This window comes from Marmota monax, unplaced genomic scaffold, assembly GCF_021218885.2.
Source record: "Marmota monax isolate L192 unplaced genomic scaffold, Marmota_monax_Labrador192_F-V1.1 WCK01_AAM20220418_F8-fsc00015, whole genome shotgun sequence".
Taxonomy (NCBI): Eukaryota; Metazoa; Chordata; class Mammalia; order Rodentia; family Sciuridae; genus Marmota; species Marmota monax.
The window spans coordinates 439,597-453,365 of NW_026692194.1; the positions used below are offsets into that span (position 1 = coordinate 439,597).

At 42.4% G+C, this 13,769-nt stretch overlaps 1 protein-coding gene across 3 annotated transcripts in view; it reads right to left on the reverse strand.

Annotated features, from left to right (window-relative positions):
• Arhgap25 (Rho GTPase activating protein 25) overlaps positions 1–13,769 on the reverse strand; it is an 81,127-nt gene that overhangs the window by 42,016 nt on the left and 25,342 nt on the right. Inside the window, exons 1-2 of one of the 3 annotated variants that reach the window (XM_046422485.2) lie at positions 10,828–10,973; positions 3,034–3,233 (exon numbers count right to left, since the gene is read on the reverse strand). In XM_046422485.2, the coding sequence (XP_046278441.1) occupies positions 3,034–3,216 (183 nt within the window). In that variant the 5' untranslated portion in view covers positions 3,217–3,233; positions 10,828–10,973. Of the gene's footprint in view, positions 1–3,033; positions 3,234–10,731; positions 10,974–13,769 lie in introns of those variants that run through there. The other 2 variants (XM_046422495.2, XM_046422477.2) reach the window with 2 other exon arrangements.

Below are 13,769 nucleotides of genomic sequence, written 5' to 3' on the forward strand. Positions count from 1 at the left end.
TTTTTTCTTGAAATTTTATTTTATTATGCTGATTTTTAAGATATAATTTTTATTTATGAAATTAATTTTTCCCTTATGTCATCTTTGTTGTGCTTTAATAAACTTTAGCTTCTTAAAGATCATGCAGATAACTACATGTTCATTTGGTATTTTTATAAATTTATTTTTTTACATTTAAGTCTTAATCTAGAATCATGAATGGTGTGAAATGCAATGTGGAAATGTACCTTTGCTCTTACCTAATAAATTGTCTGTAAAACTTTCATTTCATTTCATTACTAGGAATCCCAAAACAATGTTAAGTGACAGTATAGTAATAGTATTTTAAGTATATTTTTCTTTATTGTAATGAAATAATTATGAGTGTATGCAGTCTATAAGCATGGCCACTTAATTCTTGTTTGTGATAATACCTAGATGTTAGTCCAAATTCCCAACAGTAAGAAATTAGTTAAATAAAATACAGAATATCCATCTGATAAATTATTTTGCCACTATTATTATTTATATCACAGAATAATGTCAATATTAAGGGGCACTATTCATGATACATTATTACTTTTTAAATTAAGTAGTATTATACTAATTTTACATTTACAATAGATGACTTTCCAAATGTCTATGTATAGGGAATACTGAACTTTTATTTCTTATTGATGGGATTGTAATTTTTTTCTTTGGGTTTTCTACATTTTTCAAATTTCCTACCATGCACATGTATAACTTTTATAATCAAAATACACATGACGATATATAGTAAAATATACTCATTCTTCTGAAGGAATTCTAAAAACTTTATTTTTAAATTTTCTGCATCTGAAAATATTGTTAGATTTTAACAAATGCTTTATACAGCTACCTGTTGAGAGGCTGTGTAGTTTTTCTAATTTTCCATAGGGCATTGGTGAATTACATTTAATAGATTTCTTAAAAATAAATAATCTTTGAAGCGTTACCTAATTATCTCAGGCTAACCAAATCCTGATAAGCCTTGGGTTTCCTCCTCCTAGAAGTAAGGGGAAGAAGCAAGGACCTCCAAATACTAATTTTACTCTTCAGCATTAGTCTCTTTTTACAAAACAGTTTCTTACACATGCTTCATATCATTGGATCACGAAACAAATGCAGGCAATATAGTATTGTCTCATTATATAAAAGAAGAAAGAAGCACCCAGAAAAACTAAATAATTACATGACCAATTGTGGAACCAGGACAAGAACACAACTTTTTCTAATTTTCACTCTCTACACTTCACAGAAGCAAAAGTCACCCAGCGGCCCTTTCCACTGCTTTGGGGATGGTCAAAAAGGACTGACACCTCCCTCACTCATTGCAGATGGGAAAACTTCCCACACTGTCTCAATGCACCAACCACCACTGTCTTGGCCTGGAATTGCTCACCTCTGCTAAGGTCTGAGTTGTTCACAAAGAAAAGGAAGTCTGGTTACCACACACAGGACACCAGCAATAACAAAGTGTGTGGTAGGGACTCTGGGGCCCTTCCTCAGCCTCTAGAGTGACAGACACTCAAAACACTCAGAGCCATCAAGGGATGCATGGTTAACCAAGTCCTGCTCATCTGCTGCTGGTCCTCAAGCCTGCCTTCCAAAATTGCTGTCCTCTTCCAAAATGACTATTTCATTTTGGCTTCACCTGTCCATATCCACACATTCTTATCCTCACTCTTTTCAGTCAAGACCACCTATTCACCTACACAGACAAAAGCTCTAGGTGGGTACCCAGGCATCCTGGTTGTCCCAAGACATCCAGCTTACATCTGGAATCTTCTCTTTCTCTCACATACCACAATGGCCACAAAGAATCCATAAAGTGAGGAAGAAAGTCCTAGGCCCAAAAATTGGGATCGCTAACCCTACTCTTACAGCCTTGTGCATGCCATCAGGAAACCCTGCTCACTCTACCTTGAAAGCACCTCCGAAGTCTGACCACATGCTTCTAGCCCACTGTGATTCTAAATAGCACAGCCTCTCACCTAGATTGCCTTGTGTCCTGTTCCAGCCTCCAGTTATTTTAGAGCATGGTACCCAGAGCCATATTTAGAGCATGGTACCCAGAGCCATAAACTAAAAGATGTCACCTCTCTGCTCAGAAACCTGCAATGCCACCTGTGATACTCAATATAAATGCTCAAGTCCTCAGAGAGGCCTATATTGCCCTTCACGAAAAGTATCCCCCACCCCAAACTCTGACTTCAGCCCTCAATTCATTGGCCTCATCCTCTCTGGTTCTCATTTCCAGCTCTCTCCCTGCCACAATGACCTCCTGCTACTATCCACACAGGCCACCCATGCTCCCCTTTAGGTTTCATGGGGGCTGTCACATCTGCCTGGAATGCTGCTTCCCAAGATCTGCCACGATAACTCCCTCTCCTAAAATATCACCCTCTTCACAGGGCCACTCTGACCACCCTATTTAAAATTGCAACACCTCCCCAACTTCTCCATATCCCTTACTCATTCAATTTTTTTCCTCCTAGAACTAATCTTTTTCTAACAATCTACATACTTTTCCTTATTATGTTTATATTCTATCTTTCTAAGCTCCATATGGCAGCATTTTTACCCGTTTTACTCACTGGTTAATTTTCAGTACGCAACATACCATCTGGCATTAGAACGCTAACGTTTCAATGCCTTATGTTCAAACATTACAAATGATCAATATATACTGATCAAAGGAACAAATCAAAGAGCCCCCAAATCAGTTTTCCTGAGCCCAAATGAACTCTCTGAGCCATTGACTCAGTGTTGCCACCACAATGGGATCCTTGACTTAGCAATGCACTTAGGAAGCAATGCACTGGGGACAGTGCTCCTGTCATCTTTGCTACATTTATGTATCTAGAATATAATAAAAAAAGCAAAAGCAAGCTCCCCACAGATGGATATGTGTGCAGCTCTATTGAGAAGGCCCACGTGAGTTTAGGTGCTGTCTAACCTGGCCCCAGCCCGGCCTCTTCTGTGCCTGCAGAGGGAGAGCCATATTAATGGGGACAAATGCCCGTAGGGTACCTGCGGCTTCATGTCCTCCTCGTCCTTGTAGTAGTAGAGTTGCTGTGCCCTCAGCACAAAGTACCTCTGCTGCCAGTTTTTCACGATTGACCTCTGCTTCTTCAGCCATCCCATCTTGATGGGCCTTTCCAGGGGGTTGGGAGTGGACGATGGGTGAAAGGCCGCCATCTGCTCACCGGTCATCACGCTCCTGGACCGAGCTATAGAGAGGAAGAGAGAGGCCGACTGACCGAGGGACATGAACCAGTGAGCAAAGGGCGAGTGGGGAGGCAAAAGAGGAAGCCCCGAGGGGGCTGAGGAGTGGGGTGCAGCCACTGCTGGGTCCAGCTCAAGGGTCCAGATCTGGATCAGAGAAAGTCCCCCCCGAAGGCCGGGAGAGGAGCGAGGGGCCCCTGCTGACCACAGCCGGACTCAGCGACTCGCACGCCGCCGGCCAGCAGCTGCTGCCAGCCCCCGCATTCTGCAAAGCGAAAGATTGGCTGGAGCCTTCTAAAAAGGAAGTGGCCGCAGCATCTGACAAAAGGTGCTTCCTTTTCCTGCGTGGGAGTTAGTATCTGACAAGAGAGAGGAGAAAAAAATAATGCCTCGCTCTGAGGGTTCACGGTGAGTTCCACGCAGCTGCTTTTGCCTCCGGAAGCTGCCTGGGCATTCTTCCACAGCCACGGGTTCCAAGGAAGAGCTGGGGTGTTAGCTCTGACCTCACTGTCCAGTGGAGTCCTTGTCCAGAAGACCCCACTAAAATCCCCAGGGCTGTCCTTGTGACCCCCATCAGGCAGTTGGCACTTCCTTGATTTTCCTTCTGTGTGAGGTGCTGGACCCTTCTGTCCCCCTGCCCACTGAGAGGATTTATAGCCCTTTATGCTGAACCAAAGGCCTTGGGTATTGCCTTCCTATTACCATTCCAGTCAGGTGGTCACTGCCAATAAAACTCAGAAGGACGACCTGAAGCCAGACCCCTCCACCCACTGCAAGGTATAACTGACTTTTGCCTTCCCACAAAAGTTCTACATGGTCATTCAGTTGGGTCTTGACCTGTGCCTCCTGGGTGACTCTCACCCAGGGCAACTCTCTCTTTTTCCCTTGCCTGCACCAATCAATCACTCTGGTCCCCATTCAACATTTCCTTCTGATGTCCACCTTCCTTCTTTCCCAGCCAGTTTAATCATGACTCTAAAACCACTCAGAGCTCCAGGGCTCCTGGACTTTATGTTGGTTCTCCACAATTACTCATACAAAGCATCTGCATTTCTTTCTTCTGGCAAAGGTTGCTGGAGGAAGTTTCCATCTTTACAAACCCTGTATCAGAATTTGTTGATCCTTGGAACATTCAAGACATAGCTGAACTAAGCCATCAGCTCCACTCTCACCCCCATTTCACCTGATCAAAGAGCAGTTTTTGCTTTCCTGGATTTCTTAACCATGAATAAATTATACAAATTCTCTGAGCCTCATTTTCCTCATAGTCCCCTATTATATGGAATATTTGTGGAGATTAAACAAACGAACCATTTGGCACTGTCCCTGGACAAAGGTAAGCATATGTCACTCTTATTTTGTCAAAAGTGACTTTACATCCTACTACAAATATGGAGATCATTTCTGAGAGCTTCCTCAACTTCTTTCTTCAAAATGTTGCTCTATCATTAAACTTCCTCTCTTCTTGCATTCCTACATTTAGTGCCTTTAATTGCCAATTTCTCCCCATTGCTTTTGATTCCTTTATTCCCATCTCCTTCCAGGTTTATGGTTCTCAGCTTTTATTCATGTTTATAGCATACTTTCAAATACTAGAATTTTATACAGAATGATAATCTTTATTCCATTAATTCCGGTTGTATTCAGAATTATCATCTCATTTAAGGTTCTGCCCTTCAGTTCTGTAGTGCTGTCTGCAGAGAACTCTGTCCTAACTGCAGTCTCTTGACCCTCACAAGGGGTCCACATTCCTGTAACATACCCTCACACCTGGGTTCCAGCTGAAGTCACTTCTTACTTCCCACAGGGACCTGGAGAGGTCTCAAGATGCACCTCACTCAGCCCCCAACTAAATGAACATCATCACAAGAGTGTATGTATACTCAATATTAGTGTAAAAATTGGTATTTTGATGAGAATTTGGCAACATTTGTGCAAAGGGTTTGTTTCATGTCAGTGTTTCCTGGCAACCCAATAGAGAACTTTGTTTCAGATCTTGTTCCTCAGCCATCTGCTGTTTTCAAGGTCTTTCACTGGAGCTGAGCACTTACTCTAAGGCTGTGCAAATGATCCAAAAGAACTACAGGAGGGTTTCTGCAGGAGTACAGTGGGGAGGAGGGAATTTGAAGGCCTATATTCAGCTCTGTATCTCTCCAAGTCAGACATGTACCTTGCAAAGATGCTTATCTGCCCTAGAAAGAGGGCAGACAGAAATGAAAAGTGTGGTTCATACATGAAACTTTTAGAGAAAGTGGAAGAGCAAGGCAGCCCATCAGATGTGGGCATTCTATCCCACCTTAATAGTCTCTGTGTAGCTTATCCCAATGTAACTTTTGTGATCATCCACCTGTAGTGATATTAGACATGGGGTGGTGGTGCTTATTGCAGTAATGTAATAAGGAACCTTCATGAGGCCACAAAAGGACACCACACAGGAGAGGGGAAGATCAGCAGGTGTCACACAGTGGCTACAAGGACTCAGGCCTCTTGGGCCACCCAGAGAAACCCAAAGACTCTGGGTTTTTGTTTTTGGTTTTGGTTCTGGGGATTGAACCCAGGGGCACTCAACCACTGAGTCATATTCCCAGCCCTTTTTTTAATATTTCTTTTTTTTTAAGAGAGAGAGAGAGAATTTTAAATTTATTTTTCAGTTTTCAGTGGACACAACATCTTTGTGGTGTTGAGGATCGAACCCGGGCCGCGCGCATGGCAGGCGAGTGCGCTACTGCTTGAGCCACATCCCCAGCCCCTCCCCAGCCCTTTTTTAAAAATTGTATTTGGAGACAGGGTCTCACTGAGTTGCTTGGGGCCTCACTAAGTTGCTGAGGCTGGCTTTGAACTCGCAATCCTCCTGCTTCAGCCTCCCCAGCTGCTGGGATTATAGGCTTGCACCACAATGCCCAGCTCCAAAGACTCTGTTAGGACCATTATGGGAGACAGAAAAAGTGAAAGGTGTCCAGCAGCACAGAAGGGGTGGGGCAGGCATTAGCAAGAGCCACTAAGACAACCACAGATTGAAGAGAATTCACTCTGCATAGAAGAACTCAGTTGTAGGGATATCAGTTTGTGCTTAATTCTGGGGAATTTTTCATGCCTTTTCATGGCAAAAACAACAATAACCACAACAAACCCCTTCCCCTAGGAGCATCTGAGTGTTGCAGAATGGCCTGGTAAAGCAAGAGGTATGAGGACCTTGTTTTCTCAGAGTTGGCCAAAAGGAGATTTGATAACCTTGAGACAGCAAAGCAAACCACCTGTTAGCCTATGACTGGCCAAGGCCTGACTACCTTCTTTTGTATTTTCAAATGATGCTGCTCACCACATATCCAGCCAGTATTTTTTCAGTGCTTATTCTCATCCCACTAAAATTGATTTGACTATGGGCCTGGGGCCACCCACTACGAGTTAGAGGATATAATGGCTCCACACTGACCTCTATACTACTATAACAAGGCCCAAACACTGGGGGCAGGGAGGGTTGACAGCTAGGTGCTCAGTGAGCCAGTGACTAAATAGGGGAATTTTGGATCCTACGTGAAGAGTGATCTGTATCTTAACCCTCAGCATTGTTCACAAGCCAGACCTATCAAGGGATGGTTCAGATATCAGAGAAGAAAGCCAGGTGGGCCTTGGTTCTGACTAAGTTTCTTTGCTAATCTCTTTGAACAGTCTCTTCTTTATGGGTGTGAGTTGTTCCTGGATAAAATAAACAAAGATATCTATTACTATTAATGGAGCTGTTTTTCATAATGAAAATAATAACCATGATAAGCTTTGCTTGTGAGCCATTCATTGTACACATCATGCGTGTTCCCTTGGGGAAGGAGGTCCGAGTCAGGTGTGGACTGCAGAGGTGCTGCAGTGGACCAGGATGAGAAGGCAGTTGTTTAAGATTCATAGAACACTCTGGAGCAAGTGGGTAACTTGGTGAGACTAGAAACACATCCTTACTGTATTAGAGAGAGAAAGAACAGGCTCCTAGCTAGTTGTGCACTGTCCAGTACATTAGCCACTGTGACTGGCTGTCTACATTTCAATGAATTAAAGTAAATTGAACTAAAATTCATTTCACCAGTCACACCAGCCTCATCGCAAGTGCAACACATGGCTACAGTAATGGACATCAGAGATAGAGAAAACTTTTGATTCTGATTCTGTTGGTCAGCACTCACTTCCTGGAATCTGAGTGCTATCATTACAAAGTATGGGGTTAAGTGAGCCATAAAAATGGAGAAATCAGGCTGGGGGTCCCAGAGAAGTGGCTCTAGATGGCAGAGTAAGACCTCAACCTTGAACCTGAGAGGTATCAGGGAGCCATTTCACATTGCTGAGCAAAAGAGGACCACAGGTGAGTTATGTTATTGGACTGTTTGTGTTGAGTTTGGATCTGAAGATGAGGGAATGTGCCAGAAAGAAATAGAGCACAATTGGTCTCATCGCAGACGGGTCTCCTGAGCTGCAGACCCCATCTACCCAGCTGTCTGTATGTCTGTATGTACCTAGTGAGATTCTCAAGCTTACCACATTGTTGTCCAGGCTTATCACTGACCTCCTTCTGACCTTCTATGATTTCCCTGTCTGCACCAACAACCACACACCAACCTGCCATCCTTCACTGGTCTCTGTATTTTACTAAAAGGGGACATCTTCCCAGCCAACTAACACTAGAAACCTTCTCCTTCCTCCAGTAGGCACAGACATGGTCCTTGTAAAACACAAATCTCATGTTTCCTTCTCCTAAAAGCCTCTGATGACCCCCAGCATCCACCTCCTGAAGAGAAGCTATATTTTAACATTATTATAGTATGCACTTCATCTTATATTAAATGAGAAAAAGAAAGGAAGATATGAGGGGTAAAAAGATGGAGAGAGGTGGATAAAGGAAGATTAACTGGACATTGCAGTAACTTAAGTATGAACTGGGAGGGCCCAAGTTAGGATGATGCTAATGAAAATGGAAAGACTATAAAAGGCAGAAGTAAGGCAGATGGACAGACCTTGGCTCTTGGTGTAGCAAGGAGCAGGAGGCAAAGATCTCTGAGTGGCTCAGGTTAGCTAGTCTTTTCCATCAATCATTCAACTCATAGTAACTACAATGGCCGAGCACTGTGTCTGCACTGGGAAAAGTATCTGGTTCTGGGGATCTAAGTTCAGCTAGAAATAATTCTACTTTAAAGAGGTCCCAGAGCTGGGAGAGCCATAATTGGAAGCAAAGAAGGAAGTCTGTTTTGAACAGACAAGTGAGGCTGTGTGGAATTCAAAGGTAGACTGAGAGATTCCAGTTTCCCCCAGAGTTCTGGTTTTGACAGTTGAAGCCTCAGGATTTAAAAAGTGCTTGGAAGAGGTGCAAGTGAAAACCAGGAGATATGAGTGACTTGAAAATCTCTGAGCAGAAAAGCAGCATGATAGATATTCGGAAACCAAAAAAGAAGCTGAACACAGAGCAAACTAGCTGAGGGAAGCATTTACCACTTCAGGCTATGGAGACAGACAAATCTAGATGCAAGAGATAAGGTTGTTATTTCCCTGGGGATTTTTAAGATCTCCCCATATCCTAAAGAAGCATCTGGATAACTAAAGGACTTTTGTAATTATTTGCTGAGTAGGTGAAATAAATATTTTAGAATGAATTAAGAGCTGCCCTCAAGGTATTTAATATTTTAACAAATATTGGCAAATTTACTTAATCTTGCAACTTCTAGATACATTCACTTGTGCTCATTCAAACAGAGTGGCGTATAGAAAATATAATCCCTAATCTAGTAACAATAAAAACCAATAGTTATTTATTGATTTATTGAGTACTTAAAATGTACTAGCCACAAAGCAAGTACTTTGGGTTTTTTTTAATATTTATTCTTAAGTTTTAGATGGACACAGTATCCTTATTTTACATGTATGTGGTGCTGAGGCTCGAACCCAGAGCCTCGTGCATGCTAGGTGAGCACTCTACCACTGAGCCACAACCCCAGCCCGAAAAGCAAGTATTTTGCATTATTAGTTTCATTTACTGCTCACACTAACTCTTCATGATAAATACCACATTGTCACCTCTGCTTTAAAGGCAAGGAACTGAAGCTGGAAGAGGTGAAATGATTTGCTTCAGTTACGCAGCTAGAAATCTGATTTCAAAGCCCAATATCCCTATTTAGGCTACACGGCCCAGAAAGGAGCATATATTCTAGTGGTAAAGAGAGGCAAAAATGAGGCAAAATTTCCACATTACAAATCAAGGTAGTTAGAGAATAAGAGATGGAGACAGAAGAGACAGCCCTATCCTTCCTCTGCACAAGAAAACAGCCACAATTCCTAACTACCATGTGAAGTACCTTGTCTTAGTCTGTTTCTGCTGCTGTAACAGAACACTTGAGGCTGAGTGGGTTTGTCATCATGAATTTTGCCTCAACATCATGCATAAACAACTCTGTGCTACTATTTCCGCCCAACATATCCTCTGCAGGACTCAGTAAGCCTTGAAAAAAACAGTCACAGAGAAATGGTACTGAAACCTCAAGCCCACCACCGGAGCTGTGCCGAAACCCAACAGGAAAATGGACACATTAGGTCATAAGCTTGGTCTTACCAGTGGTCTGTGCCCAAGCTGATTGAAGAGACGCAAATATTCAGATCAAAGCCAAGTGTGACCAAGGTGTGGGGAGGAGGGAGACACAGTTAAGTAATGTGGGTCCAGCTCTCAGACCCAGTGCTCAGGTGGAGATGAGAACCCCTGGGGAGCCTCTGGGGCAGCAGTGCTGTCACCACTGGCTCTTGAAATGATAAAGCTAGGTCCATCCATCCTCGCCCACACCCTGCATGGTATACATGTGCACAACCCATACATGTGCACAACCCCCCCACCCCCCCACACACACAGCCTGTGACCGGCCTTTGATCAGAATTTGGGATGAAGGACCTCAGTTTCCACCAGAAGAAAATGAGGACATTTGGCTACAGAACTTCAAGGCTCATTTTCTTTTTTCTTTCTTTCTCTCTTTATTTTGGGTACAGGGGTTTGAACTCAGGGGCACTCGACCACTGAGCCACATCCCCAGCCCTATTTTGTATTTTATTCAGAGCTAGGGTCTCACTGAGTTGCTTAGCGCCTCGCAGTTGCTGAGGCTGGCTTTGAACTCGTGATCCTCCTGCTTCTGCCTCCCCAGCCTCTGGGATTACAGGGGTGCGCCACTGCGCCCGGCAAGGCTCATTTTCTTAATTCTTTTTCTGTGAATAAAGCAAGCTTCCCTCCATTTAAAAACACTCACCGTTCAGGGAGGGGGAAGGACTTTTAAAATCTTTCCAATTTAAGACCTGTCATTTGGACTTTTAGACACACTTATCCTGTCATTCTCTGGGTTTATTTTAATTCTAAATATCATTGTTAACTTTGGTAATAAAAATGTTATCCCTTCCAGAAGACAGACAAGCTGTAAAACTGACGACTGCACCGAGGCGCTCTCTGTGTACTCTGAAATTAAACCGCACGGGCCTTCCCGGGACACTTACCCTTGAGACCAATTTATGTAACTTAATGGATGGACACATCTAAAAGTTGTTCCCTGAATGCAGGCCTCAGCAGCCAGGAATTTAGGGTTCAGTTACCTCTTCTGGGTCTGTGTGTGTATCTCCATCAGTTGCAACACCTTCCCAGCCGCTCTCTGCTCTCTCCGCCCATCTCTGCATAACAGGAAGCCAGTGTAATAACAAGAAGCTCTCAGAATTGTGAACACTTCCTACTAAACTCTGCCCTGGCGCTGCCTTTTCCTCAGCACAAAGCAAAGTGGAGATTTGGCAATCTGCTGGTAAATTTAGCCTGAGTTGTGTAATGTGACTGGTTAACTGCTTATAGGGAAACTATCTGCCTTCCCAGGGGTGAATAGAAGGAAGAACAATTCATATCATGTAGGACTGTGGGGTAATTAGCCCCATAAGCTCTGTTGAGTAATGTGTCAAATTAAAGCCATTGAGAGAAGCATTGATCTCTCCATCGTCAAAGCTCGTCACTCATTTTAGGTAAGGCATTCCACGTCATTGGTCATTAACATTCATAAATAAACAATGTATTAGGATGCTTGAAGTTATTTGTGTTTCAGAAACACAAATAAGAGCCCTGCATTTCACAGTAAGGATCCTTCCAGGTGACAATGTTCTGGGACTAATGACAATCAATCCTGGGACCTCAGGAGCCTGAGAGACTTTGTCCTTCCTAAGATAGGGCTCCAGTCAGTTCCTGAGCCTTCCCTGGTCTTTGGGAATCCTGATTTTAGCCTTTAACTCTACTGAGAGTGTGAAGAATGAGCAGTTACTTGCCATTGATGGGCCTGGGATACAACCTGATAAAAAATCCCATCACACATTGAGGCACTATGTTTATGGATAGGAGATAAATGATGCCAAAAATTATTGATTAGTTTTGTTAAGCATGATCAGGGCAATGTAGTTAGGAATAAAATATTCATATTTTAAAAGATGCTTACTTAGGCATAGGGGGGGAAAATGACATTGCATCTGAGATTTGTTTTAAAATATCTCAACAAAGTAAAGAAAAGGAGAGATGCAGACATAAAGAAATCTAATGTTTAATTTCAGCGATGAGTATACACAGGAGTCTGTTATTCTCTGTGTTGCTGCTTCAAGTGTTTGCAGGATAAAAAATATCTTTTTTAAAGATTCTAGTAGGCTTATTTTTTTTCACACATCAGTGATTGCTCTGAACTTCAACTTCAGCCTTTCCCAGGCCTGCATTTCCAAACCTGTTAGTTAATCCTTTAGCCCACAGCCAGTGATACTACCCAGATGTTATACCACACACTTAACATTCTCTCCCTGTCAGACCCACCCCTCCATTTCCCCTGCTCTGTCATTTTATCAGTTAATGAATGAAAGGAACAGAGAGGGCTTCCAGTGTGGAGAGTGTTACCCGTAGAGTCAGCTTTACTCAAATACTCGATGGTGGTGGAGAGGCGGAAAATGCGGCAGAAGCCCCAAGGGAACACCAGGTGAACTTCGAAGGAGCCCTGGACAGAATGACCACCTGGATTTCTAGGGGACCTGACTTCCTGGTGACAGCTCCCATTTCCAAATTGACATTGAAGTGATCAAAAGACTATCTCAGTAACAATAAAGGGAAATCTGAAATTAGTGAAATGAAAGCTGAAATGATAGCGCACGTGTGTGTGTGTGTGCGTGTGTGTGTGGTGTGTAGGTGGGCGTGAAGGAGAGGTGCTGCATGCACGAAAAACTCAAAATGGAAACAGTGAGAGCAAAATAGTCTCTGTGTAAGAAAAAAAGAAGGACTAAATCTCAGGGCATTTTATAAAGTTAAATAAAACAAACGCTCCACAAAATTGGAGGTTTTTGCTTATTGTTGTCATTCACCTATTCTGTGTGCAGAATATTCCAGGAATGTGAGAATATTTCAGTACTAAGAAATATTTCAATACTAAGAAAACTAATAAATGGTTTATCCCATGGAGAGTTAAAAGAAAACACCTACATATTCTCAAAAAATCATGAACTTGCTTTTGACAAATCCAACTAGAGTCTCTATTAAAATTTAATTAACAAGAATTTGAATAAAATTTTTAGGTTTTCGGAGGAACAGTAGGAGAGAATTGAAAGGGTACTCTATGAAAATTCAACTACTGAAAATTTAAAGGATTCCAAATTCTTAGGAATCGGGTGATGTATTTGCTTGGTGGTTTAGCTGCGTAAGAAAAAAAGATGAAGTACAGATGAGACTTTTTAAAGAAACAGAAAATGACACAGCAGGAAATTTCTGATGTTTCTTCAGTGTTATATAGTTGGTATTGTGGTGTGTGTGAAAATTTCCACTGTTGTGACATTTTGCATTTCTGTTAAAAAGTCAGTCTTACAGAAGAAATAGAATAATGGAAAAAATAGAATAGAAAAAAAATTTAAAGGTCTTGCTTAGAGCTACTAACTTGTGAAAAATTAATATTTTACTTCTTTATAGAATTATGTCATTCACCAGCATTTTTACCAATTTCAGGCTATGCTTCATGGTTCTGAAGTGAGGCTCTGAGGAACACAGAATTTTCCCTTTGATTCTGCCGACATCTGTCAGTTCCATTTCCTCTTTAAAGCTGTCAAACTTTATCAGCTGTCTGAAAAAAATGCTGTAGAGGGTTTCCCTTTTATCATCCAAGGTACTCACAAAAATGTTTGGACTTATTTCATGTGTATCTGCAGGCAACCGTGGTGCCTCTGTGGGACCCAGGATCTCCTGAAGCTCATCCACTGGATTTTTGCCCTGTTAGGTCTCTGTGGGTGGCCAGTCCTTCACAGGAGAACTAGAAAAGCTCCTTTGTGTGTATTTGTTTGTTTGTTTGAGCTGATAGTCATTGGTGCAAAGAAAGAGTGGTTGTACAAGTTCAGGAACCACAGAGTAACAAACAAAAGGAAGCACCATTCAGCAAACTGAGGCCATGACACCAAGATTTATTCTCCATTCTGAGTACACTGAACCTGGCCCAGCTAATGAGACCTTTTTAAGGTGAGAAAAAAAACTTGGAATGTTTGAC